The 25,053-nt window shown below is 43.3% G+C and overlaps 1 protein-coding gene and 1 long non-coding RNA gene across 4 annotated transcripts in view; one reads left to right on the forward strand and one right to left on the reverse strand.

Moving 5' to 3' along the window:
• The window catches only part of ATXN7L1 (ataxin 7 like 1), a 214,071-nt gene extending 205,041 nt beyond the window's left edge, over positions 1–9,030 (reverse strand). For 2 of the 3 annotated variants that reach the window (XM_015234556.3, XM_015234564.3), the window contains exons 1-2: positions 8,823–9,030; positions 8,242–8,310 (exon numbers count right to left, since the gene is read on the reverse strand). In XM_015234556.3, coding sequence (XP_015090042.1) covers positions 8,242–8,310; positions 8,823–9,003 — 250 coding nt within the window. In that variant the 5' untranslated portion in view covers positions 9,004–9,030. The remainder of the gene's footprint in view (positions 1–8,241; positions 8,311–8,822) is intronic. The other variant, XM_015234563.3, reaches the window with a different exon arrangement.
• Positions 9,031–9,215: 185 nt separating this feature from the next.
• On the forward strand, positions 9,216–18,936 carry LOC116281331 (uncharacterized). Its single transcript, XR_012074572.1, has 4 exons — positions 9,216–9,485; positions 9,650–9,714; positions 17,439–17,519; positions 18,728–18,936. It is a non-coding gene; the product is annotated as an uncharacterized lncRNA (long non-coding RNA).
• The last annotated feature ends 6,117 nt before the right edge of the window (positions 18,937–25,053 follow it).

Below are 25,053 nucleotides of genomic sequence, written 5' to 3' on the forward strand. Positions count from 1 at the left end.
GAAGGGTAAGGGGCCTCTGTCTCAGCCCCCATGCAGGAGGGGACTTCCCAGGCTCTCATCGTTAGTTCCGGTGCCTCCGGGTCCACGTGGCTGAAGGGGTCAATCTGAGCTCTTCCACAGGAGAGAGGAAGAGAGCGCCAGCTGAACAGCATTAGCTGGGACATCCTCAGCAGAACATCCCACCAAGAGTTTTAGGAGAGAGAGACACGGAAGTCAGTCCTTGACATTCAGCTTCTACAGTTCGGAGAAAGGCCAACCCACTGACCATCCCTTTCCCTCTCCATCATGGTTACCATCGATTACTGCAGTCACGACTGGATTCCCAGTGGTCAAGCCCCAGGGAGTCCTCCACACTCCCTGTGAGGCAGGACCGGAGTAGGGATCCCAAGAAGTGATCCACAACACTGGGGGAGCTGGATGTCCCCTGGCTCTCTTCCCATTGGAGGAGGCTGGGCTGTCTGCAAGGAGAGGGGACTGGCCTGGGGGAGGGGTATGCAGTCACATGTAGCCACTCCCGTCAACCTTCTAAAGCCGCCTGTCTTGCTCTCTGTGGTGCAGGGGTGTGCTCCAGCCTCAAAGCCATGTTCCAGGATTTTCTCAGTGGTGTCTTGTCCACAAAAGGTTGGTAGTCATTCTTGTGAGGAGAAGCAAAGTCGGGAATGACCAATGTCACCATCTTGGTGACATCACTTCTATGGCATCACTAAAGGATCCTAGTTTCCTGATGTGAACCCTGGGCCACCCCAGAGGATGAGGTCCTTGGATAAAAGAGATGTGACTAGGACAGGGTCTCCTTGTGTCTGCTGCTGCCATTTTATGTCTACTTCCAAAAGATGTCACGAATGAAATAAAGCACCACGAATGCAAGGTTAGCCCAAAGGGTATAAACACCATGTACACATGCAGAAAACCAGGCAAAACCCAAGTCTGCTTTCTAACTTTCCTAAATCGCTTCTGAAGCAGAGACTGCAGGCTCCTGTGAGCCACTGGCTGGTGTGAACAAGGCCCTTGGGTCCTAAGTAATGCCGCAGACCACTGGGCACCCCAGCCAGGAGCCCTCAGGAATCACCCTCGTCTGCCCTTCCTATTTTCTAGCCCTTAACATGGAAATCCTGAAGCCAGCCGCTCTGCCCTCCACCAGGCGCATCCCCATTTCAGACAAATCCCTTGGGTAATCAACTGCACAGAACGCCAGTTGTATTTCCAGCCTGTCTTTAAATATAAACTGAAATCCTTAATGCTTCACCGTGCTGCTGCTGACATCAGGGCCCCCCGGACGATAAATGCCATCATTATCAGAATCAGCGCCTTGGGGTCTCCTCCACCCACCACGAGGGAGGGTTGGGCCACCCAGGAATAGAACCTGCCTCTCACTGCTGTCACCATTTACTACAGAAAGGACTCTAGGGTTTGGAGGGGTCATCTTGGAAACCAATGGAGGAGAGCTTCTTGAGGGATGGAGTCTTCCCTCTTTAGATGCTCCCAAATGTAGCCCTGTGCAAGGAACAGTCACAGCTCCACACACACCTGCTGAGAATTCAGTAAGGTCGCCTCACCTGGAACTTAGGCCTGAGACAGGGACAGACAGTAGCAGAATTCTGCTGAGTCTATTTTCTTGTGTTCTTACCTTTCTAGACTCATTTTATACCAGTGACTCTCTGTCAGGGTGATTTGGCCCCCGACCCCTCTCTGAGGACCTTTGGCAACGTCTGGAGACATTTTTGGTTTTTTCAACTCAGGGGAAGAGAAGGTGCCGCTCGAATCTAGTGGATAGAGGCCAGGGATGCTGCCAAACATCCTACAACGCCCAGGACTCCATCCCACACCACAAAGAAGTAATGCCACGGCTGAGAAACTTTAGACCACTCTTAGTGACAGACCTTTCAGTTTCTAGAACATTCTATATTCTCTCACACTTTGAGCCTTCACATATTTTGTTTCCTTTAACTCCTCCCCACCCAGCCCTGCACATGAATAACTTCCAGTCATTCGTCCTCCAGGTTTTAGCGTAAATGAAATCTCTTCACTGAGCCCCTAACCTAAATTTGGCCCCCCTGCTGTGTCTTCCAACAGTACCCCAATTTCCCCCTTCAGAGCACTCACCACAGGCCCGTGACTTTTCTAATATCTGCCTTCACTGCTCAGATGGGAGTGCCAGGGGGCAGGGGCTGTGCTTTTTCATTGCTGTCCCCCCAGGCCCAGCCCAGTGCCCGCCCACCGTCACCCAGTCTCAAATGCAAGATGGAGGCCAAGAAAGCAGGAGAGGTTATTAAAAAGTAAGCAAGACATCCAGGGGCTTAAACTGTCCTCCCACTATGCACCAAAAAGAGAATGTGGCAGCTCCTTATGAACTGATGTGGACTGCTCTCTAAGATAAATGGAAATGGCAAGATGGTAGGCAATACTTAGGGGATGCTATCATCCGTGTGGGAAAAGCTATATACGTATCTACTTGGATGCACACAGACTATCTTGGGAAGAATACACAAGCAATAGGGACAAGGGTGGGAGGGAGAATTTCTTTTCACTGCATACCCTTCTCAATTTTGTAACGTGAGCATTATTCTGTTAAAAAAGAAGCATTTAAATGAGGGGGGTGGGGAGAGAGAGTAACAATCTACATCTTCCAGAGATTAAAGCATCATTCCTGTAGACTGACACAGGACAAGAATCCAGCACAGGGTAACAGTGCCGAGAAGGGAATATCACATACAGGGTTTCAAAGCCTGCCCCTCCCCGCCCAACTTCCTGCTTTGGGAGGAGCCAGAGCCACATTTTCTCCCCATGAGACCCCAGACACAAGAAATGCTTGTATGTGTAAAGAGGTACTCATTTTAGAGGCTTTGTATTTTCAAAACTAGATGGGGCTGGAAATGCCCTCTCTCAGCTTCGCTGTCTCGGTCACACCGCTCCCCCTTCTCTGTCGGCTGGAAGCAACTGTGAAGCTGACTCATTCTTCAAGCCCTTCTCCTCCTTTTCCTTTTTATCTTTTGTCCCTACCACCTTGAGGCCACTCTGTCTCCCCTGTCCTTTCATCCCAAGTGCTGGACAAGAGAAGGGAGAAGATAATGAAACGCCAAAGTGAACAAATGTTGCCACTTATTAGTAAAAGGAGAGGATGGTGGGCTTCTTGGAGAAAGAAGTTGAAATTAATGGCGAAAATGAGGTTTATCGGTGTAACCTGTGGACTTGGTGTCTTCCAATCTCCTATTAGCATAGATAACAGAGTTGTCTGTATAATGATAAAGGAGAGCCGTCCACAGGTTCCCATAAATCTCCACCACTTGTCTCTGGCTGCCCTTGCTTGGCTTCTAAGAACGTTTCGTTCTTACTAGGTCGGCTGCCATCTTTTCTCCCATTTGCCCCCATCCAGCCATAACTGCAAGACTCCTAAACCTGAACTGAACACGTTGCCACGTTCCCTGCTTCCTCCTGTGTTCCAGCCTGACTCCACCAGCATTTCAGGAGAACAGCAAACTCTTAGCATTTCAGGAGTCACAGCAAGATCTTACTAGCCCCAGAACACTTCTCAAATTGGAAGCGTTCCACAAGTTTACCTACATCAAATCAAAACACCTAGGAACACTGAAACACAGACAAATGCCTGAAGTAACTCGGGTAGGCTTCCAAAAGACCCAATGGATGGTCTGTTAAGAACTTTCTGTCCTCACTGATCAGATAAAACAATGCATCGATTATTTTGGAAATTATTTTTCAGACCTCCCAGTTCTCAGAAAGAACTTTGTAAACCCATTAGCCATAAGCCCCAAACTGCCAAAGTATTTTTCCCTAGCTCTTGATAAAACTTATCCATGACTACAATTTAAAGGCACTCCATTAAAAATATGGATAAAAATCCGTTTTTAAAAAATCATTAGCTTTATAAAATTATGATAACATGGTTTACTCTAAAAATGAAATTTCTGACTGAGTATGTCTTTTCTGTTCATCACTGAATAGTTAAAAATCCTAGTTAATTATAATAAATTTTCTAGAACTAGCTTCATTAATTCATGATGATGATAATCACAAAAAGATTTAAAAAACCAATAAAGGTACATAATCATTAAGCGCTTACTATGTGCTAAGCCCTTTCGTATTATCTCAGTTAATCCTCACAACAACCCTGTTATTATCTCCTTATATAGTTCAGGACACTTATGAGCCATGTGCACCTGGTCCTTATTTATGAATTGACATTCTTAAGAAAAAAGTTCAGGTGAGGCAATTAGAATAAGGAGGTACCGTTTTAAATCACAGAGCTTTCCCCCAATTAGCTTGAAAAAAGCCTGCAGATAAATCTTTGAAGCTAGAGAGAAAAGATTATTTTAAAAGGTTAGCTAGATGAATGGCCTTCCTTGGAATTCTCTATTGTAACTGCAGTTCACATCTTATTTTAGAATAATCAGGTTTCTGAGACCCCTCCTCTTAGGAAATCTCAGTGCCTGAGAGGTCCAGGCTGACTGAGGTCAACCCCCACTCCACTACCGGGAACACATCACCCTGGGTTTTGGACTAAGACCCTCCGTTTTCCCAGAGGCCTAAAGGCCACATACCAGTCACAAACTATTTGTAGCAGAATATGCTTCTGTATGAGATGCAGTGATTTTTGCCATCAAGAGATTATACAAGGAGAAAACAAACCCAGTATGTAGTAAAGATATTTTTAATGTGAGAGCTTGCCTTTTTTTTTTTTTTAAAGTTTCCTCAAAAAGAGCCTGTCTAAATGACTGTATCTCAAAATGTAGGTACATTCAATAGAGAAACTTAAGTTCAGAGGTCTCCAAGGGACCTCAGGAGATGTTTAATCCACCCCCTTACTTTACAAGCAAGAGAACAGGCCCAGACAAGGGAAGTGATGTTCCCAAGGTCATATACAGGAATTTAGGGAGCAGACTCAAAGCTTTTCCACTGCTGCAGGCTGACCACGTCCAAGCATGGAATTAGCAACACCTCTGAACCCAGGTAATGATCTGCCAGGGTTCAAAAGTATTTGCCAAATTCCTTTTGACCATAATTTTAGCTAACTTTGGATGAAATAGTAAAATGGATGTGATGACTTTATTACAGAAATTTCAAAGTATTCAGTTAATATTCCATATTGATATAGGTGGAGAACTGAAGTAGAAAAAGGTAAAAAGACTGGAGAAGGAAATTTATTACAGATTATTCAAAAGTCTGCAAGACTTTCCTATATTTTCTGAAACTGTGGCCAGATGAAGGCAGAAGGCAAAATGATTCTTTTTTCACTTTTCCAGTCTAACTTTTCTTCTCTGAGCTTAGTCTATAAAATAAATCATATCACAATGTTCATAGCAGCATTCTTCACTATAGTCAAAAGGTATAAACGAATCAAATGGCTATCAAAAGATGGATAGAGGGGGGAGGGTATAGCTCAAGTGGTAGAGTACATGCTTAGTATGCATGAGGTCCTGGGTTCAATCCCCAGTACTTCCTCTAAGAATAAATAAATAAGTAAACCTAATTATCTCCCCCCTAACAACAACAACAAAAAAGATGGATAGATAAACAAAATATGGTATATACACACAATGGAATATTATTCAGCCATAAAAAGGAATGATATTCTGATACATGCTTCAACATGGATCAACCATGAAAACATTATGCTAAGCAAAAGAAGTCAGGCAAAAGGACAAATACTGCAAATACACAGTATCTAGAATAGGCAACTTCATAAAGACAGAAAACAGAATGGTGTTACCCATGCTCAGCCCTGGGAGAAGGGGAATGAGAAATTAGTGTATAATGGGGACAGAGTTTCTGGTTGGGATGAAGAAAAAGTTCAGAAAATGGACAGGGCTGATGGTTGTACAATACTGTGAACATACTTAGTATCAGTGAATTGCATACTTTAAAATGGTTAACATGGTAACACTTTGTTATGTTTATTTTACCACAATAAAAAAAATCAAAATCTGAATCATATACCTTCATTTCTTAATTGGAATTCCTAAGTTTTATTCGTTCACTGCTATTAAAGCACGAATCTTTTCTCAAGACCTGCTTACTACCAATGATATCAGGTCAATCTACGTATATCCACACATATGGAGAAACACAATCACACCCAGGCCATGCTGAGTCCTGCAGAGACCCATCCAGACATATGTATCCATCCTGAGACATCCCACATGACGACTCCAACAAGAAGGCCAATGGCAAGACTAAAGCAAGCAGTGTTTCTGGGGATCCTGGCAACCAAACGCCCTGACATCGAGTTTCAGCTCAACCTTTAAACTCACTGTAGGGAGGAGATATGTATTTAGCACATGTATACTCTATCCATAAAGAAAACTGTATGTACCTACCAGGAAGACCTTCAGGAATTGCTAACCCAGGTCTGCTCCACCAGGCCCACAAACAAAGAGATTTCAGCCCATACATGGCTATTTGGTGAACTCAGCAACTGCAGGTTTTACTGAACAGTGGGGGTCCTTAATGTAAATGTATATAATTAAGAGCTAAATCTTTGTACCTTTACAGGACAAAGGATACAATAAGTAGGATGTACCACTTGTGACTTCTGAAGAAAGGAGAGCTTTGCATTTTTTTCCTTAAAAGAATTTATTTCTCATGAGGCAAAAAGACTCTGAGAATCAGAATCTTTTGAAATAGAAGCCGGGAGGAGGATGTGGGATTTGGGTTTGGTGTGCTACAGACATCATCTATCAATCAGGCCTGAGAGGTGCCAATTCTGGGCCAGACCATGACCTTTATTCAACTTTAAAGGTTTTCACAACCTCGTCTTCTTTCGTGGAAACCTTTTCACTGCTAGTGGTCTGGTAACTGAGTCCCATAAGCCTCTAAAGATCTCAAGAGTTTGTGAAGACAATCTCTAGCGACACTTTCCAATGCCAACATGCATAGACATCTAGCACAAATAAGCTGCCACTGGTAACAAGTCCACTTGACACCATCCCCTTGTGCATCCTAAAGACACATGTCAAGATCACATGAAGATATTTAGAGGCAAACATCTTTAGAATAAGCTTTCGTTCCCAAAGTGCTTAATTAGCAGAAACCACGCTAGAGAGCCGTCCTTGAATATGCATGCATTTCAACCTCCATGTCATTTTTTCTGAAGCACAAGTTTTCCTCTCACTGGATGGTCAGGATATGATGGGGCATAGAAAACCAACTGTCTGAGGTGTCAAGCCACAAAATGAATTCCATTTTTTCAAGCAGGATTCCGCTGCCTTACTGGGGTACATCCCAGTTCTCCAGCGAGACCATTCCTCAGCATCTAACGGCCTTTTCTCCATTCATTTTCGAGGAGCCTGGCTCCTATGGCCTAGTTATGGCTGAACTCTTGCAACACTTCCCGCCAACCTTCTCTGCCCCGGCACCTCCGCCCACCACAATTTCAGCCAACTGCGTTTACAAGACATCGGTCAGTAAATCACAATTCAAATGAACCCATCTATCTGTTCAGCAGCAAGTGGCCTCTGGAGTTGCTCCATGTGAAGCCCCTAGGCCAGAGTTACATATGGCAGGCTTGCAAAGGCGAACAGGATATGATTTATTTATGATGACCATATGTGTTTGATGTCCAGTTCCAGCATGCTGTGGCTTCACTTGCATGCCTCAGCCTGGGATGACCTATCTAGTCACTGTGTCCCATTTCAGGTACAGTTTTTCCAGGCTGGGGAAACAGAGACGGGTGACCGGCTGGGGGTACTGCAAACACAGACACCCCTAACACTGCTCCCCACATAATAATCTGTGACCAAACACAAAGTGGGTCAAGTGGAACTTGCTGCAAAGGTTTGCCATGTACCATGATTTTCTGTGGAGAGTGGAGAAGTAGCTGCTGGAATGACTGATCATGTGTGGTTCCTTGAGCTGTTGTGTATTCACCCACAAGGAAGCCTGGGATGCTTGTGGAGGAAGCCCTGCACCTCATTTCAGAGATTTCGGCCCCACATCATTTGGCAATAACGCTCCAAAGGCCAATGGCAGATGTGCATCGGAAGGTCCAAACGTGGACTCCAGCTGAAGTGCAGGAAACTTCTGCCTTCAACAGCCTCCCCCCATCTACCCCCCAGTTGTATTTATACTTTGAGAGAAGTTAACGTGAAGCAGTAGTCACCTGGGCGTGCTCAATTTTTGACAAGCCTTAGTCACTCTGTACCCAGCAGAACAATTCACATTATAGTCGAAATCCTGTGAAGATTCTGCCACACATGCTAACACTAAAATGCCAGTAGCTCCACTTACCTTCTTTATTAAGCCTCATAACCTCCCTGCTTTTTCCACCCTCTTTTCCAGCCTCTTCTAAATCTACATCTGCAGATGAAAAAGAAAAGGAAAAAAGAAAATAAGGAAAAAAAGAGAAAAAGGAGGGGGGGAAGCCAAAGTCGGGGGGGGGGAGGGAGAGTGTTTATTTGCAAACAAATCGATATAAATACTGGATATGAAAATCTTTCAAAAATTGACAATGCAACATTTTCTCCCAAGTCCGGATTTCCATCTACCTGGCCCAGATAGGTACCAAAAAAAAACTATGCAAGCAGCAACAGAGTAGCCTTTTAAACGGATACACCGTGGGGCTGTGAAAGCCCACCCCGCGGGCTGCCACGGGGAACGGGCACAGACAGACAGACAGACAGCTCTGGCAGCAGGGCCTCTCTCTGTGCATTGATGATCTGTCTCTGTGTGTATTTATTTAGAGAGAGGGAGAAGCATGGAGGACACCGGGGGCCACTCTCTCTCTCACACACACACTTTTTCCCAGTGGCTCTAGGTGAATGGAAAGGTTACAGGATAATAAAAGGAGGAGGAGGCGGTGGGGTTCTTACTGTCGGAGCAGTGTAATTTGGCGGCGTCGATCCAGGAGGACCAGGGTTTGCCCAGAAACGCCTCCGGACTGGGCACTTTGCGATCCAGTGTCGCCATTGCTCTTCCTTCTTGTTGCTTTTTCCCTGTTCCTTCGGCAGCAGCAGCCGAGAGACACGGGATTCGAGAACGCTCCGACGTCATCTTCGGAACGTTCCGACATTGAGTGTTCTGAAAAGGGGGAGGGAGGGAGGGATGGGAGGAGGGAGGAGGAGGAGGAGGGGAGAGAGAGGAGGAGGAGTCGGCGCTCGGCTCCCGGCCCGGCTCGTCTCGGCTCTCGGCGTCCGCGGCCGCCAGAGGCAGCAGAGAGGCGCCCCGAGGCCCGCACCCGCGCCGCCAGGGGAGGGGCCGCGTGCCCGGGACCGGAGGCTGCAGCGTGCCGGCCGCTGGGATGCTGCGGCGCCGCCGCCGCCGCCGCCGCCGCCACTGCCGGCCTCCCCGCGGCCGCGAGCGGGGGTCGGAGGGGTCGGGCGTGCGGGCGGGGGTCGGGGATGACTTGGGAGCGGCGCTACCTGGGGACCGTGGTAATAAGGGTGGTCTTCCCATCAGAGTTGCGCTAGAGGACGGAAAGTTTTTGCCTGAGCCCTTCCAGCGCGTCCCTCCCTCGCCAGTCCCGGTCGCCCACGGTGAGGCGCCCCCGCGGGGATCTCCCTGCTTAGTGGGGAGGAGCCGAGCAGCTCACCTCCTCCGATGACCGCCCCAAACCAGGGAGGGGACCCTGGTGACCTCTCCTCCCCGCCACCACTCCCTACACCCTTTCTTCTCTTTCACGGTGGACCTTGGGCTGTAGAGGATTCTGCGGATGCCTTTGGGAGCTGAAACCAATGGGTAGATGGAAGTGGTTCTAAAAAGCAGGTGAGTTTGGGGCGAGAGGAGTTGCCCTATCATCTCCGGGTGCCGGGCGTTCCAAGCTCAAACTCAGGGCCGCGGTCCCCCCAGATTCTCCGCACAATGCGTGTCTCTGGCTCTCAGGGAACCACTGCTCTCAGGGAACCACTGCGTAGACTTTGCTCCAAGATCACGATAGTGGGGAGCGGATTCACCCACTCTCAGAAGATAGTGCTAGGGGGGCCAAGCCCCTGGAGCAGCTTCCAGCGCTCCACACTGTGAGGTAAGAGTGGCCCGGATTAGCGCAGGCAACCCATGGCCAGGAATCTGATTCTTGGGAGAATTCACTTCAGGTTTAACTGCTCTGGCCAGCTGGAAAGGAAGCGTTAGATTTTCTCTGGATTTTGGACGTTTGATGCTTTGAGATTCCCCCCTCCCCTCTCAGGGGGTTGCAGCAAAGGCTTAAAAGGTCATCTAATATCTCTCTCTTTAAAAAAAAAAATCCTTTTGTTTACTAGGAATTACCTAACATATATGGACACTACCCCCCAATCCATATCTTTTCCTCATTTCCGCCAGCACCCTTTTAGTTCTCACAACTTCTGTTTCTGCCCCATGGCTGAAGCACATGGATTTGGAGTTGTTCTGTACTGACTAAATTCTGCCCTGGCTGTGCCACCTAACGGCCCTGCACCTGGCGTCCTGTACCTCAAAGTCAGAGTTAGGATGGGTGATGAAGGAGGAGCTCTGGATTGGTCTTCAGATACAATGTTTGTGTGAACGGGCTTGGTCAGACCCAGATAAATTTCATTTGCCTTTACTGTCTTTGGAACGGTTCCTACATAGGAACCATTAAAAGGCTGAGGTGTCACTGAGTGGAGAATTCTCATTTTAAGGATTGGTGGTGTTAGCAAATATTTATTTCTTGTTGACCTCTTATATGCCAGACACAGTGCTTGACATTTCCACCCAATCATCCATCCATTCCATCCATCCATCCGTCTTTTCAACAAATATTGCCTGTCATGGACTAGCCGTCCTCAGCAGAGAAAGACAAATGAGACCCAGCCCAGCTCTCGCAGAGATGCAGTCTGGTGGTCTCTAAGGAAGAAGGAAGGTGTGAAACTTAACCAGATCCTTGGAAAAGACAACAGGTACCCAGTGACTGGCCTGGGCCATGAATGGTATGCTCTCTCAGAGCTGTGCCTGTCCATGGGAGGAGCTGAAGTCTAGTTTGGAGTAATCAGAAAATGTGTCACAGAGAAGATAGGATCTGCTCCACATCTTAGAAATGGGGGAGGATTGATAATGGTAAGGTGAAGACTGGCCTTGCAAAGGGAAGGGGGAGTAATTGTGTTAGCAGAGGCTTTAAGCTGAGCATGAATGAGGTGTGTTTGGGTGTTAAGTGTGGTTTACCTGGGATAGTGGTTATTATTTGGGGCCTGGGAGCGATGAGTTTCTGTAGTCAGGCCTGGGTCAAATTATGGCCGGCATGGGATGGCAGCCTAAAGAGTTTGGGTTTTGTTTGACAAAGAGGAGCCACTAGTGGGCTTTCTGCGGTAAAAAGGATAAGTAGAAAGCGTGATTTAGAGAGATTACTCTGGCCTTGGCGTCCAGGATGTATTGGACTATGGAAGCTGGTAAGAAAAGTAGTGCTGCCCTATTCCTGGTGTGAAAAAAATGAGGCCCTGAACTTTGGTGGTCCCATGGAGGTGGAGAAGAGGAGACAAACATGAGAGACACTGGCGAAAGTGCCTCACTGGAGAGTATGTTGTATGGCTGGGTTTGGGGAAAAAAGAGAGAGAGCTCAAAGGTAGACGTAATTAGATTCTGTAGTTAGAACATTCCCCTTTTTCATTAATATTTGTCATTTTAAGTTGTTAAGTTTTGAGGTAACTTGTTACATAGCAATACATAACCAATACAGAATGGTTTGGGTGGAAAGTGATGGAATAACAAAAAAACCTTACTATATTAAACAAAGAAAAAGTCTGAGCAGCGTTCCCTTGTTCCCCATTTGAGCCTCTTGTGAATTGTGTATCATCCTCGAAATTTGTTGGCAGCTTTATGGGACTGGTTTACACTAGTATCTCCCACACGCTCAGTTTTGTAACTTATCTTTATCCTTTGGATACTTGAGTTTTTGCTACTTAAACTCAATCACCTGAAGCATTGTGCTGTACACCAGAAATTGACACAACATTGTAAACTGACTATGCTTCAATTATATATATATATATATATATATATATATATATATAAATTCAATCATTACTTTATAGAGAGTTCGCCAACAACAAGGTCATGATGTAACTATTGGAAGAAAGTCTTTACTGACAGTGATGCCACAAAACTGGTGGCTGTTCCCATCCTACCTTCCTCGACGTATGTGGAGGGTACAGTAATGAAGGGACTCAAGCCCAAGGGCTGGGAGCCAGTGACTTGAGCTTCTAGAAAGTTCGGTCTCCCGTCCTGGAAGCCACTTTAAGCCACCACCACCCCAAAATCAAAGCTTGTTTATCATCGGAAAAGTCAGTGCACCTAACATGCAGAAGAAACAAAGCCACAGTTCACTATTTTAACATGAGTTTACTCCCCTAGCTGCATTTCTCAAGTTGAAGTTATTTCTGCACGCACCCTGAAGATGGTATGACAGCCCAAATAGTATTCCTTTCTAGCTGGGAGGATTTTAGTTTGCAACCTAGTAGAGTATGGGCTGGAATCTAAAAGTGATTTGGCATCTCTACAAAATAAGACTTTGGATAACATAGCATGTTTAATAATCAGACCATGTATGCATGATTGCAGTTAGAGTTATAGGGTATAATTGTAGTTTCTACTCAAAGCCTGCCACAGTTTCTCCAACTATAGAGATAATACCATCTTTGTGAAACTATAACCCACCTATGACTTCGTAACTATGGATAACATGGCTGTCAATTAAATTACACCGCTGGGAGCCAGAGAATGAAGAAAACGTTGCTCATTCAACTACTGGACTTTTATACTTGACTTTAGATGAAAATTGAAGTCAGTTGGGAGTCATATTTGGGTCAACATGGTGCATATATATTATTATTTACATGTCCGTACTTATATATCAACTATGTATATGGGAAATTTATTGCGGACTTGAATTCTTTTTGATAGCAAATAGTCTTAAATATTCTTAGTGACAACAAGAATCTTATACATCCTTAATAGGAACAAACTGACCTGCAAAACAGTAATTTAAAGCATGTTAGTATAATGTCTGTGTGATAAAACTGTCTAACAAAGGCGTAACACCTTCTTCCCACATGATTGATGTCTAGGAAGATAAAAGGGGTGTAAATATTTTATTATTGTTTTATTATCTTTCTTAGAAAAATGACAGTTGTTGGTTTAATTAAAAAGGAGACTCTCCCATAGACCAAATAAAGAAATCATTTCAACGGAGTTGACAATGGAAAATACCTATTTAATTTGACTACCACCTGGTTCTGTGGAAATGTGCATCAAATATGGAGCCTGCATTCGCTTAGTCTGATTCATGTGCTGTTTCACCACATTACTGAGAATAGGAGAAGAGGCAATATTAGCTCTCTCATTTGAGGATATTACACTCCTGCTGGGGTCGAGGCGCTGTGTGTGCATCCTACTTCCTACGTAGTCTGTTGTTGGGAGTTACCTGGAGGCAACGAGGAGAAAATGACATGTTCCATTAAAATGAGGCATCCCTGGAATTGTTTGATGTTCTTTGCCTTAATTGAATCCATCTATCCCATCTGCCACTCTTCTCTCTAAATTTATTTCCCTAACCCACTCTCTCTGAGAATTGTAATTTGGGGGGAAATTTGTTACATACGTTGTTACCTTTTATAAAAGCTCCCTGCATCTGGAGGGCAGGTGTGCTCTCTCCCTCGACTTGTTAGATAAGGTTGCCCGCCTCTTCCCCTCCCCCTCCTCTCCTGCTGCTGGATCAAACAGGACGGGGATCAAAGACCCCAGTAGCAACAGGAGTAGAAAAAAAAAATAGGAATTCCAGGCTCTTGGTTATTGGTTTCCATATAAGGTCCTAGCCATGTGCCAGATCTGAATAAATATGGACTCTGTTCATAAACATCACTACAAAAACCTGAAATTTGCATTCTGACTAGGGCAGAAAAGCCAACACTGGAGTATGTTACCTAGAGGTAGAGCTGCCTTGAAACCCCCAGAAGACTGTGACTGATCACTTGGGGCTCCCTGGACCAGCTATGATGCTGCAGGTTGAGGAGACCTCTGCTCCCCGCTGTGTTGTAGAGCCAGCCCCATCCCTAACCACTGATCTGTCTCAGGGGTAAGGCAGAAGAAAAGATAGCTTCTCTTTAGTATTGTTGTAGAAATCACTTTGAGCCCTTAACCTAAATTTAAGTAAATACATTTAACATTACTGTACACACATTAATTGGAGCAAAGCCTGCCCACCCTTCCAAACTCATCAGTGTTGTGGTTGGGGAGGCAGTGCTGGGGAGGCCAGAGCACAGGCTTAAGATTGGTAGGCACGAATTAGAATTGCGCTTGAGTCATTTGCTTGAGAATCTTTGTTAATCCAGCTGACCCTCAGTTTCCTTATCTGTTAAATGGGTACTAAGATTCTTCTCTTCAGATCGTTGCAAGGATTAAGAGAGATTCCCGGTACTGAGCCTTCAGCATAGGCCTGGCATGCAGTGGACAATTGTAAATGTTCATATGATTATGACTTTAGTTGCATTGCATCATGCAATGCAGTTACAACAGCTGTCAGTCAGAAACAGGCCGAACCTCTGATTCTGTGTTTGTTTCTGATTATGTCCTCCTTAGAAAGGGAACGAAAGCTCTTCTCTTTCCTTTGTATGGGGCTGCTGCCCTGCTGCCCTGCATCAATTGGTGGAGACCTCTGTCTGAAACTTCTTCTGCCTGAAACTCCATCCTGACTTTAGGGCAGGGTAAATATCCCTTTGTCCTGGGAAGACCCTGTAAGACCCTTTTGTTATGCAAAAGAACTGCCAAATCCCCAGTGTGAGTGGAGACGAAATAGTCTTTGCATGACAATGTAAACAGTTGTCTTAATAGTAAATCGACTGGTGTCTCTGACTAATTTTTTTCTGAGAAAAATTTATTTTCTTTTGTAAAAGAAACTTAGTACTGAATTCTAAAAATCATGTATAAATGTGTTCTCATGAGATAGTAAAACAGTAGAGATAAGGGGGAAATTCCCCTTGAATATCCCCTTCCAACTGGTCACTCCCCTGGCCCCAGATCTGAAGACGTTTTTTCCATACCATTTTCTATACATTTACCACCTGTATGGATTTATCATTACAGGTGTAGATGATATTGCTGTGTATTCATTCTTTTCTATTTTTTAAATAACATGAATAGCATCATTTTGTAGAGAAACATACATATGTATGTATATGTGTATATATGTGTGTGTATATGTATTACATATAGTGTGTGTGTGTGTGTGTGTGTATATTTTTTTTTATCCGTGGTTGAGAAAGAAGCCTTGCATGAGCATAAATAAGACTGACAGATGCAACAGACCATTTTGCAGCTATTTTTCTGCAACTTTCTTTTTTCACACATACTATTATGTGTCATTACATATGGAAACACCTCATTCTTTTAAACTGTTCCCTAATATTCCATAAAATGTTCCAGAGTCTATTTATCTATTATCTTATTGATTGACATTCAGGTTTCTGGTTTTACAAAAATAGGGTGATCAACATCTTTATTTTTATATATGCTTTCTGAGCACATGAGGGAGTATTTCTCCCTGAAAGTAGAATTGCTGGGTATGTACATGTTAAATTTTAATAGTTCTGCCAAATTGTCTTCTGAAGTAGCTGACTACTTTATACTCCCACTAACAGCAGAGGAATGCACCCATTTCCTCACGCCCTAATTAACACTCCACATTTTCAAGCATCTTAATTTTTGCCAATGTTATGGTAAAAGTAGCTTGTTTAATTGCATTTCCCTCATTTCTGGTATGTTTTTGAGCACACGTGCTTATGTTCATTGTATTTTCACGCTGTAAATTGCTGTTAGTATCTTCTAATGATTTGTTATTGGTATTTTTTTTAAGATCTTTTTATTGATTTGTAGGAATTCTCTATACATTCAAGATTTAGGTCTTTTGTCTGTTTGAAAATAGTATAATTTTCAAGCTTTTTGATTTTCTTCTTTTAACCTTGTTTATGGCATCTTTTCTCTATACTTTTTTTTTTTAATTTTTCATTTGAATGTAGTCAGATGTATCAGGCTTTTCCTTGAGGCCTTTTATTTTTTGTGTCTTGCTTAAGAAGAGCTTCTCCAAGGTCATAAAATATTTTCGTGGTTTTTTTTTTTAATGCTTAATAGGTTTTTGTTTTTACATTTAGATCTCAGACATTTTTAGCTAATGATACTAAATTAAAAATTAATTTTTGATCTTTTTCCAAACAGTTACCAATTTTCCCAGGCATATATTGAATAGTTTATCCCTTCTATAAAGATCCATCATGTATTTACCTCCCAAATACATGGGTTCATTTTTGAGCTCTTTTTTTTAAACTGAAGTACAGTTGATTTACAATGTTGTGTTAGTTTCTGGTGAGCAGCATAGTGATTCAGTTATATATAGACATATATATTCTTTCATATTCACTTTCCTTATAGGCTATTACAAGATACTGAATACAGTTCCCTGTGCTATACAGTAGGACCTTGTTGTTTATCCATTTTATATATGGTAGTTAGTATCTGCTAATTCCAAACTCCTAATTTATCCCTCTCCACCTATATCCCCTTTGGTAACCATAAATTTGTTTTCTGTGTCTATGAGTCTACTTCTGTTTTGTAAATAAGTTCATTTGTATCTCTTTTTTAGATTCCACACATAAGTGATGTCATATGATATTTATCTTTATCCATCTGACTTACTTCACTTAATACGATAATCTCTAGGTCCATCCATGTTGTTGCAAATGGCATTATTTCATTCTTTTTTATGGCTGAGTAGTATTCCAGTGTGTGTGTATACACCACATTTTCTTTATCCAGTCATCTGTCAATGAACATATAGGTTGCTTCCACGTCTTGGCTATTGTAAATAGTGTTGAGATCTTTTGTGTTCCAGTGCTTGAATTGTCTTTCCCAGCACCAATTCCTCTTTTAATTACTCTTGTTTTATAATATGTTTTGCTGTCTGTTAGAAAAAAATGGTTTTTCTTCATTATGGATACTCTGTCTTAGACCTTTCGGGTTGCTGCAACAAAATATCACAGACTGAGTGGCTTTAAAACAGCAGAAATTTATTCCTCATAGTTCTGGAGGTTGAAAATCCAGGATCACAGAGCAGGCAGATTTGATGTCCAGTGAGGGCTTCCTGCTTCATAGATGGCCCCTTCTCACCGTGTCCCCACATGGCAGAAGAGGTGAACTAGTTCTTTGGGGTCTCTTTTATAAAAGCACTTTATAATCCCAATCACGAAGACCCCACCTTCATGGCCTAATCACTTCCCAAAGGCCACACCTCCTGTTGCTGTCACCTTTGGGATTAGGACTATAGCAGGAATTTTCAGAGAGGAACACAACCATTCAGACCATAGCACTCTATCTCTTAAAAAAGTATTTTTTTTTATTGCTGAGAGGTGCATTAAATGTGTCGTTGTTCAGCATTTGTCATAAGACATCTCATGATGGAGACTGGGCCAGGTCAAGAAGATCATCAGAGCCTGACTTCACTTCCTGTTCACCAGGTACCACAAAGGGGAACCCAGTGGCTACACCCAGCTTGGACTCTTGGTGAAAGCCTCTGCCAAGATGATTTTCCAAAGCAGGTATATCAGACTTAAGGAACTGAGTTGCTGAGAGGTTGTCTTTCGAGTGTTCTGAAAAAGCCAACCCCTGTGGGTAGTGGGGGAGACTCTGTGGATGTTCCCATCTGTCAGTCATGCTGGGAGAGGAGTAAGAGCCATGGAAAGTGAAGCCTGGAGGAGAGGGAGGGAGCAGGCCTGAGACAGGCACTGGCCCCCTGCACCTCCCAGAGAGCAGAGGACCAAAGTTCCCCCAGGTGGTGGGAAGACGCAGGTGAGAGCCTCTTGCGGGATGCGAGCTGGCCAGGGAGCGTCCAGAAGGGGAACTGACTGGGATGGCCTAGCTATGACTCTAGAATCCCTCAACCCAGTATCCATCCCATTTTATGGTTTTCTGGGCTGTCATTTCTCTTGCTTCCCTCAAGTTTTCTAATGACCTGGTCATAGGTACCTGTGCTGTGGGAAATTAAGCAACAGGCTTATACTTATATGAAAGTCAGAGTAGTATAGTTGAAAGCTGCTAGTTTTACTTCATGCCAGTCCTGTATAGTGCCATCACCATTATTCAAGAGAAGATGGCTGTCCTCAGGCCCCAGGAGGTGGCCAGGTACAAAGTGAGTAGGGAAGAGGGGTTGCCTAGACTAAAATGTCTCAGGTCAGCCCCCAGCATCCCCATCTAACACCTTTCCTCCAGCCCCAGACCTCAAAAGGAGGAAATCCTGGAAATGAGAGGCTGAAGTTTGGGTTATACTTTTATGACAGGAAGTAGAAACGTAGTGTCTTTAAAGCCATAAAGCTAAGCCATCCTTAGCCATTGCAGAGCTAAGCTCAGGTTTGCTCAAAGTCCCCGTTGTTTGGAGGCCAGCTCACTCATAGATTACTGCTTCCCAAAAATGATTCTAAGACTTTAAATTTACATTTCCATACAGGCCAGTGTTTCTCAACCAGGGACGATGATGCTGCCTCCCCCTTCTCTACCCTACCCCACCCTGACATGTGGCAATGTCTGGAGACATTTTTGGTTGTTGTAACAGGGAGTGGAGGGGTTCTAATGGTATCTTGGTATCCAGTGGCAGAGACCAGGGATGTTGGCAAACATTCTATCATGCGATACGCAGCCATCTCCCCAACAATGAAGGTTTATCCATCCCCAAATGACAGTGAGGGGATCCAGAAATCCAGATGTAAGGCGATTAATTTCCAATTTTCTTCTTTTTCTTTTTTGTTTCCAGACAATGAACACCTAGCCCTCATCTACTACTTTGCCATCGTGGGCTTCTTCCATCACGCCAACACCTGGTGAGGGTGTGGTGGGGCTGTGGGACCCGTCATTGCTACGAGAGAAACCCAAGTCTTTTCACTTTCAACATATGAAGGGCAAATTATGTTATTGGATGAATTGTGTTTGTAGAATCAAGGAAAACATAAGCTCTTTATCTTATGGAAGTAGTTCTTATGCGATAATCAAGTAATGTGCTCATGTCTTATTCTCTGAATCCTTTACAGACCATTGCTTTCCTATTTTAATGGGAAGGTTGATCAGCGCTGACAACCATGCTGGATAGCTTTTATTACTGCCAGGTTATAGATGATGAAATTGAGGTGCAGAGAGGATGTAAAATAAAGCACGGCTCTCTCTCACTGAGGTTACCCCTGGCCAGGCTGCTGCATTGGTTGTGCACTGCACAGTTGGGCCACTTTTAAGGGACTGCCATTCACATCGCAGACATCGTAGATTTATTGTAACAATTTTCCTGGCAGATGGCACAAAAGTGCCTTGTTCTAACAAAATCAGGAATATGAAGACTATCTTCTAACAGGTGGAAATAAAGTTTCTTGAAGAAGCTGCGCCTTTTCCAAAAGCTCACTAAGGTGTTAGATGAACTAGCAGAAGGAAGCGGGTTGTTGGTCTCTCTCTGTCTATGTTAACAGCTCAACTAGGAGTTTTACTTTTTGGTTGAACGGGGGTCACCATCCCTTGCTGACCATGTGTGTAATTGTAAAGTACTGTAGAATGATATGGGTTACAATGAATGCATTTGAGGTGGCAGATTTCCCAAGAAGACTCCCATGTATGAGAAACACAATGCTTTGGATGGTAGAAATGAAACGATCTTGGTAACTCAGTTTGGTTGTTCACCCTTCAGCTACAGCTTAAGTCATCCTAAACTTGGCTTGGAGGAAGAGACGTTGACACGTCTATCAGTTTAACAAATTTGGCAGCAGGAGGTGCAAAGAGTATCGTCTCAATTATGGATTGACCCACGATTGATTAGCAACCCTGTGCTGCCTAGTTTGTGATCGATGCCAAGTGATGGCAGGTGCTGGACTCTTAGGAAGTGAGGGCAGATGTTGGAGCATCGATCCCCAGGTGAGCTTCCTTGTTTTGGCCCTGTACAGGGAGAGTCAAAGTACAAGTAAAATATTGTAAGATTGAAGTGATAGTGTTGCATGTGTTGACAGAGCCTGTCCGAGCTTTCATCCTTTGTACCCACGGGACCATCTTGAACACGCAGACACTACTCTACGACAGAACTATTCTGTTCTGTCTTTGTTCTGAATCTTCATTGTGCCATTTCACGGTGTTTTAAGGGGGGAAAGACATCACACGGTTGCCTCACTTGAGAAGCCTTTCATTTTTTCACCTATGCAAATACCCTGGCATTCAGAAACTTTGGCTAATCTAATGATTGTCTCTTATAATGCTTTGCAAACACCCAAGGTGGGGTGAGAGGCGGAGTATCTAAAGGAATTACAACCCTCATTTTATGATTAGAATAAGAGAGGTTGATGGACTGATCCTGCCTGGCTATGTGCCAGGTGAGTAGCTGTGTCCACAAGGTGCTTACAGTCTTGCTTCAGGGTGATGCATAAGCCATCAATCACTGGAAAACAGACTAGCCTGTGAGGAGGTGCTGATCTGATGTGCAGATAATAGATGCTGTAGGTGTCTGAGCAGGACAGGTTACTGTGGTGGGCAGCAAAGGTGAAGGCATGGGAGAGAGGAGGAATTTGAACTGGGCTGCAAAAGACTGGAAGATATAAATAGCCAGTGGGCAGAAGAGTGATGGATGGGAACAGTGACCATCTTAAGTAAAGCACCTCAGGTCACGTAGTTGGTTTCCTCAAACAAAGCTCTTGGTGGAAAAAGGCAAGACACGTGGGGATTTGGAATCAGACAGGGTTTCAAACTGCGAACACGATGCTTCCAAGATGAAAATCTATAGGGTGAGATAAGATGGGTAATAATACTGTGTGTTCTTAATCAAATGGCATATTTCTTTGAGAAATACTATTTAATCAAGAACAAATTTCTAAAATTAGGACTCTATAGATCTGAATGAGCTAATTAGGTGAGAAACTTGAAATTTTCCAGGCTCTTTAGCCATCTGGCCGGCATGTTGAGAAATTGTACCCAATTGTACTGATAAAAGGGCAGTCTCTGTGTTTGTGGTTCACCTCTAACATTCTAATACTGGGTCATCTTCAAAGACAAGTTCAACAGACCTTCCATTCTAAGTAGGCTGATGAAAAGGCTGAGCTTGCCTAGTTAGTCCTGGGTTATGCAAAGTTATTAGTAGCTTCCCCTTTCAGTCTCTAAAGTGTCTTGTTTTGATGATAAATTGTATGGCTACCCTAATTCTAAGTGATCTAGTTTGGACTTTTTTTGCTTACTCTGGGAATCCTCATGGCCAAAAGGATGCTTCCAGCTTAAGGGTATTTGCCAAGAAGTGCATTCTGTATTTTTGAAATGGTTGGGGGTTTTTTTCCCCTTGCATATAAAGCAATCTTTGCAAAAAATTCAGATATAATAAGATGAATATCATATAAATAAGATGAATATCATAAACCCACAAATAAGTGTTAATATTTTGATAAAGATGCATATCTCTATCTATTGATCTGTCATATTTACATATTTCAGCTTGCCAATCTCCAAACCAAGCCACTTGGAGGAGCATTCCATATATACATATCTAGATATGGCTACTATATAAAAGCATATATTTAGGACTATATAATAACATAGTTAAATAGACAGATGTAATCACATTTTAAAATAATCAATTTTAAAGGCTGCATAGTATTCTAGTGAAAGGTTATTCTGAAACCGTATTTAAATCCTCAGTTGGAGCCACTTAGGTTGTTTCCTTTTTATTTATTATTAACAATATTGTAATGAATGTGTTCTGCTGCTAAATGTTTTCACACATTCTTGATTGCTTAGGATGCTTTCTGATGTGTGACATTGATAAGTAAAAGGGGATGTGCATTTAAAATTTTTAAATTGTCAAGCTTAGCCACATGTATGAGAGTTCCCACTCATAGCCTCTTCTGTGCTGTATCTGTTATTCTTTTTCATTTTTTTCAGTCTGACAGTAAAGAGTTGCATCTCTTGGTTATTTGAGTTGTAGCTCTGATTGTTGATGATGTGTATTTCTTTTTAATAAATTGCTCGTTTTTCTATTAGAGTGTTTATCTTTCTCTCATCGAAATGTGAAAGCTTTGTATTTTAAACTACATAACCCTTTGTGTTATAAGTTGCAAGATATTTTTCCTAACTTACTATTTGCGTTTTAACTTTATGATAGGCTTATATGTGTGTAGGGGTATTCACACATGTAGATTCAGAAATCTTTACTTTTTGTAGTTGTACTCATCAGTCTTTCCTCTTATGTTCTTATGGACTTCTTTTTAAAGGACTAGGTTTTCAACAAAATTAACCTGAGAAATCTGCAGGATTTTATCGGATACTCTCAAACCCCTAGAGCCCCTTGTTTCGAATCTTCCAGTGTAGGCATTGTAGATAGATCAGGCATAATTTTTGTTTCCATTTCCATGGTTCAGTGTATCTCCCAGAAGGGGTTTAGTCACTTTACTAATTTGCAGATAAGTTACTGCAAGTAAGAACTGGTGATACACATTCTTTTCCTCTACTATAAAGCACGTACGCCTCCCTTCATGAAAAGCTGTAATGGGAGTCAGAAAGGAGTAGTTTGTTTAGATTTCTGCTGAGTGAATCACTGTCCCATTGATGTGCTTTACAATTGCACTGATGTGTTCTCAGGAACTGTGGCAGCAACCCAAGATTCTAATACACAGTCAAGGACATGCCACAGGCTGTCATAGCTCCCCCAGAGCAAGCTGCTTTCTGTAGAAAGGTGTCCCTAGGCTTCATGGCAGAGCTACTTTTCTGTGGTAAGGAGAGCACCCCAGCCAAACTAGTTCCAGCTGGGACCATTGTAGGTGAGCTTGTATCCAGGCTTCCACGTTGGTGGGCTGCACTGAACCCCATGCAAGCCCCCAAGACCCCTTCTTCATCTCTCAAGGTAGACCTGCACCTCCTGCTTTCTCCTTGGCCCTCTCTGTGCATATTTGGCCCTCTCAGTGTTTATTCCAGGAAGAGAAGGGAGTCCCCCCACTTACAGACCTCACAGAAGTCCCCTTGGCTGGCTTCATCCAAGGCCTGCTTCCTCTAGGGTGGGAAGGGGAGGTCTTGAGCATCAGTGAGGGTTGCATGTAAGAGCCATGATCACCACCAGCACGATGCTGAGTTAAGGCAACCTGTCTCCATTCTCAGCTCTCAGAGCTCTTCCCCTGTTGTTTAGCAGAGGGGCCTCCAGGGGCCAGCCCAGCTGCAATCTCAGGACACCAAACCCCACAAACTGACAGCTTCTCAAGAGCACCCCATCATGGTGGCAGTCTGGGGATGGGGGCTAAGGCTCCACCTCAGTAGTCTTTACTGTCTGGTTTTGCCAAGGAATTCTAAAGAGTAATTCATGCAATAACTGCTCCATCAGCAAAGAATCAGGTTTATGATGCCACTCAGGACCAGACCAGGGATTTGAAAGTACTTTTACTATGGAATGACCCTCCTATGGATTTGAGTGACCTCTTCCGCCAGTACTATACTTCTATACGAGGTACATTAGGGATCCCTCAACTGGGGGAAGATAAGCCAATTTCCCTTCTCCCTAGTCAGTGCCATTTGGTCTCCCTCTCCGCATACTCTTATTCAATATCACAAAAGCCAAAGCATTCATTTGGCTACAGTACGAGCATCCCCAGAGTGCAGGGGAGGGAGAGAAATCAAATACAAGCAAAGCCCAAACCCTCTCTAGTGGGCAAGGCTCATTTGTAAATAATTTCAGTCTTGTTACCCATTCAAAAGCATTTCTCCTTCCCAATGGGTATTGGCAGCATGTCAGATGGAGATCACTTATGAAGAGATTCCTCATTCTCCAAACCCATTCTGGCTTCTCGAGAATCTGTGAACTGGGGAAGCCAGTTATACTAAAGGAATTATATGCCCACTTTATTTCTCCTTTTGGGTGCTGAGGTGGGGAGTGGTAGAGCAGAACCACATCCCTTAAGCTCAGCCTCAGCAAAGAACCTGATGGGACTGTTGTAAAAGGTGAGGCACTTATACAAGTTTTTAAAGTGCAGAGTATAGCTCAAGGTGGGGAGGTAGGCACAGGCTGTTTCTGGAGTTCTGAGTGAATACCACGCTTTAGAGGGTCATACAAACAGTTCATTCATTCATTTATTCATGCCGCTGATAAGTGTTTAATGAGCACCTACTATATGCCTGGCGCTGACTGGGCTGTGAAGAAATAGCACTGAATAGGATAGAAGCATTTGCTGACCTCAGAGAGCTTATATTCTAGGGAGAAGAGAGACATAGATGTAATTATATTTTAGTGATGTAATTATATTTTTCTCTGCATTACATATTTTCAGGTTATAAATTATTTTATAATAACAAAATAGCATAATCAAACATTACAGAAATACATAATACAGAAAAAAACCCCTGCTAAAAAAACTCATCTTTCCCCAGAGACAGCCACTGTCAATAGGCTTGTGCATTTTCCTCCAACTTTTAAAACACAAATGCAATATATTTTAGACACATAAAAAGGGAACTATACTCTTTTTAATATATGTTTTTTAGCTTACTATATTTTAGGCATTCTTCCACAGGAATACAAAGAAATCTACCTCATTCTTTTAAATGTCTGAGTAATACTCCATTTTATGGATGTACCAGTTTGACTAGTGTCTTACTGATAGACATGTATTGTTTCCACTTTTTCACTACTGTAAAATGTGGCAAAGAACATTTTTCTGCATATCTTTTTACATATGGTGGGAGTATTGATTTCTAAAGGATAAATTCATAGACATGGAAATACTAGCTCAAAAAGTATGAAAATGTTAAAAAATAAATGCTACTATATTTTTTACCACTCATTGTATCTGAATGAGACTGCAAATCACAGTGCATGTTTTCTTGCAGCCTCAATAGCACAGGATATGATCAGTCATTTCAGTCTTTGCCTGTCTGATACAAAGACGAGAATATCTCGCTGTTTACATGAACCACTTTTGGCCTACAACTGAAAATAGCAGTTACACAGGGATGTGCAGGTTGCCTGTGTAAGTCAGAAAGGCCAGCCCTGCTGTGGCCTAAAATTAACCATGCAGAGGTGTGGGGAGGAGTGACCAGGGCATGCCAGGCAGTTCACACGGTACATGCAAAGGCCCTGTGGGGAGA

The sequence above is a fragment of the Vicugna pacos genome, chromosome 7 (assembly GCF_048564905.1).
Source record: "Vicugna pacos chromosome 7, VicPac4, whole genome shotgun sequence".
In the NCBI taxonomy this organism is placed as follows: domain Eukaryota; kingdom Metazoa; phylum Chordata; class Mammalia; order Artiodactyla; family Camelidae; genus Vicugna; species Vicugna pacos.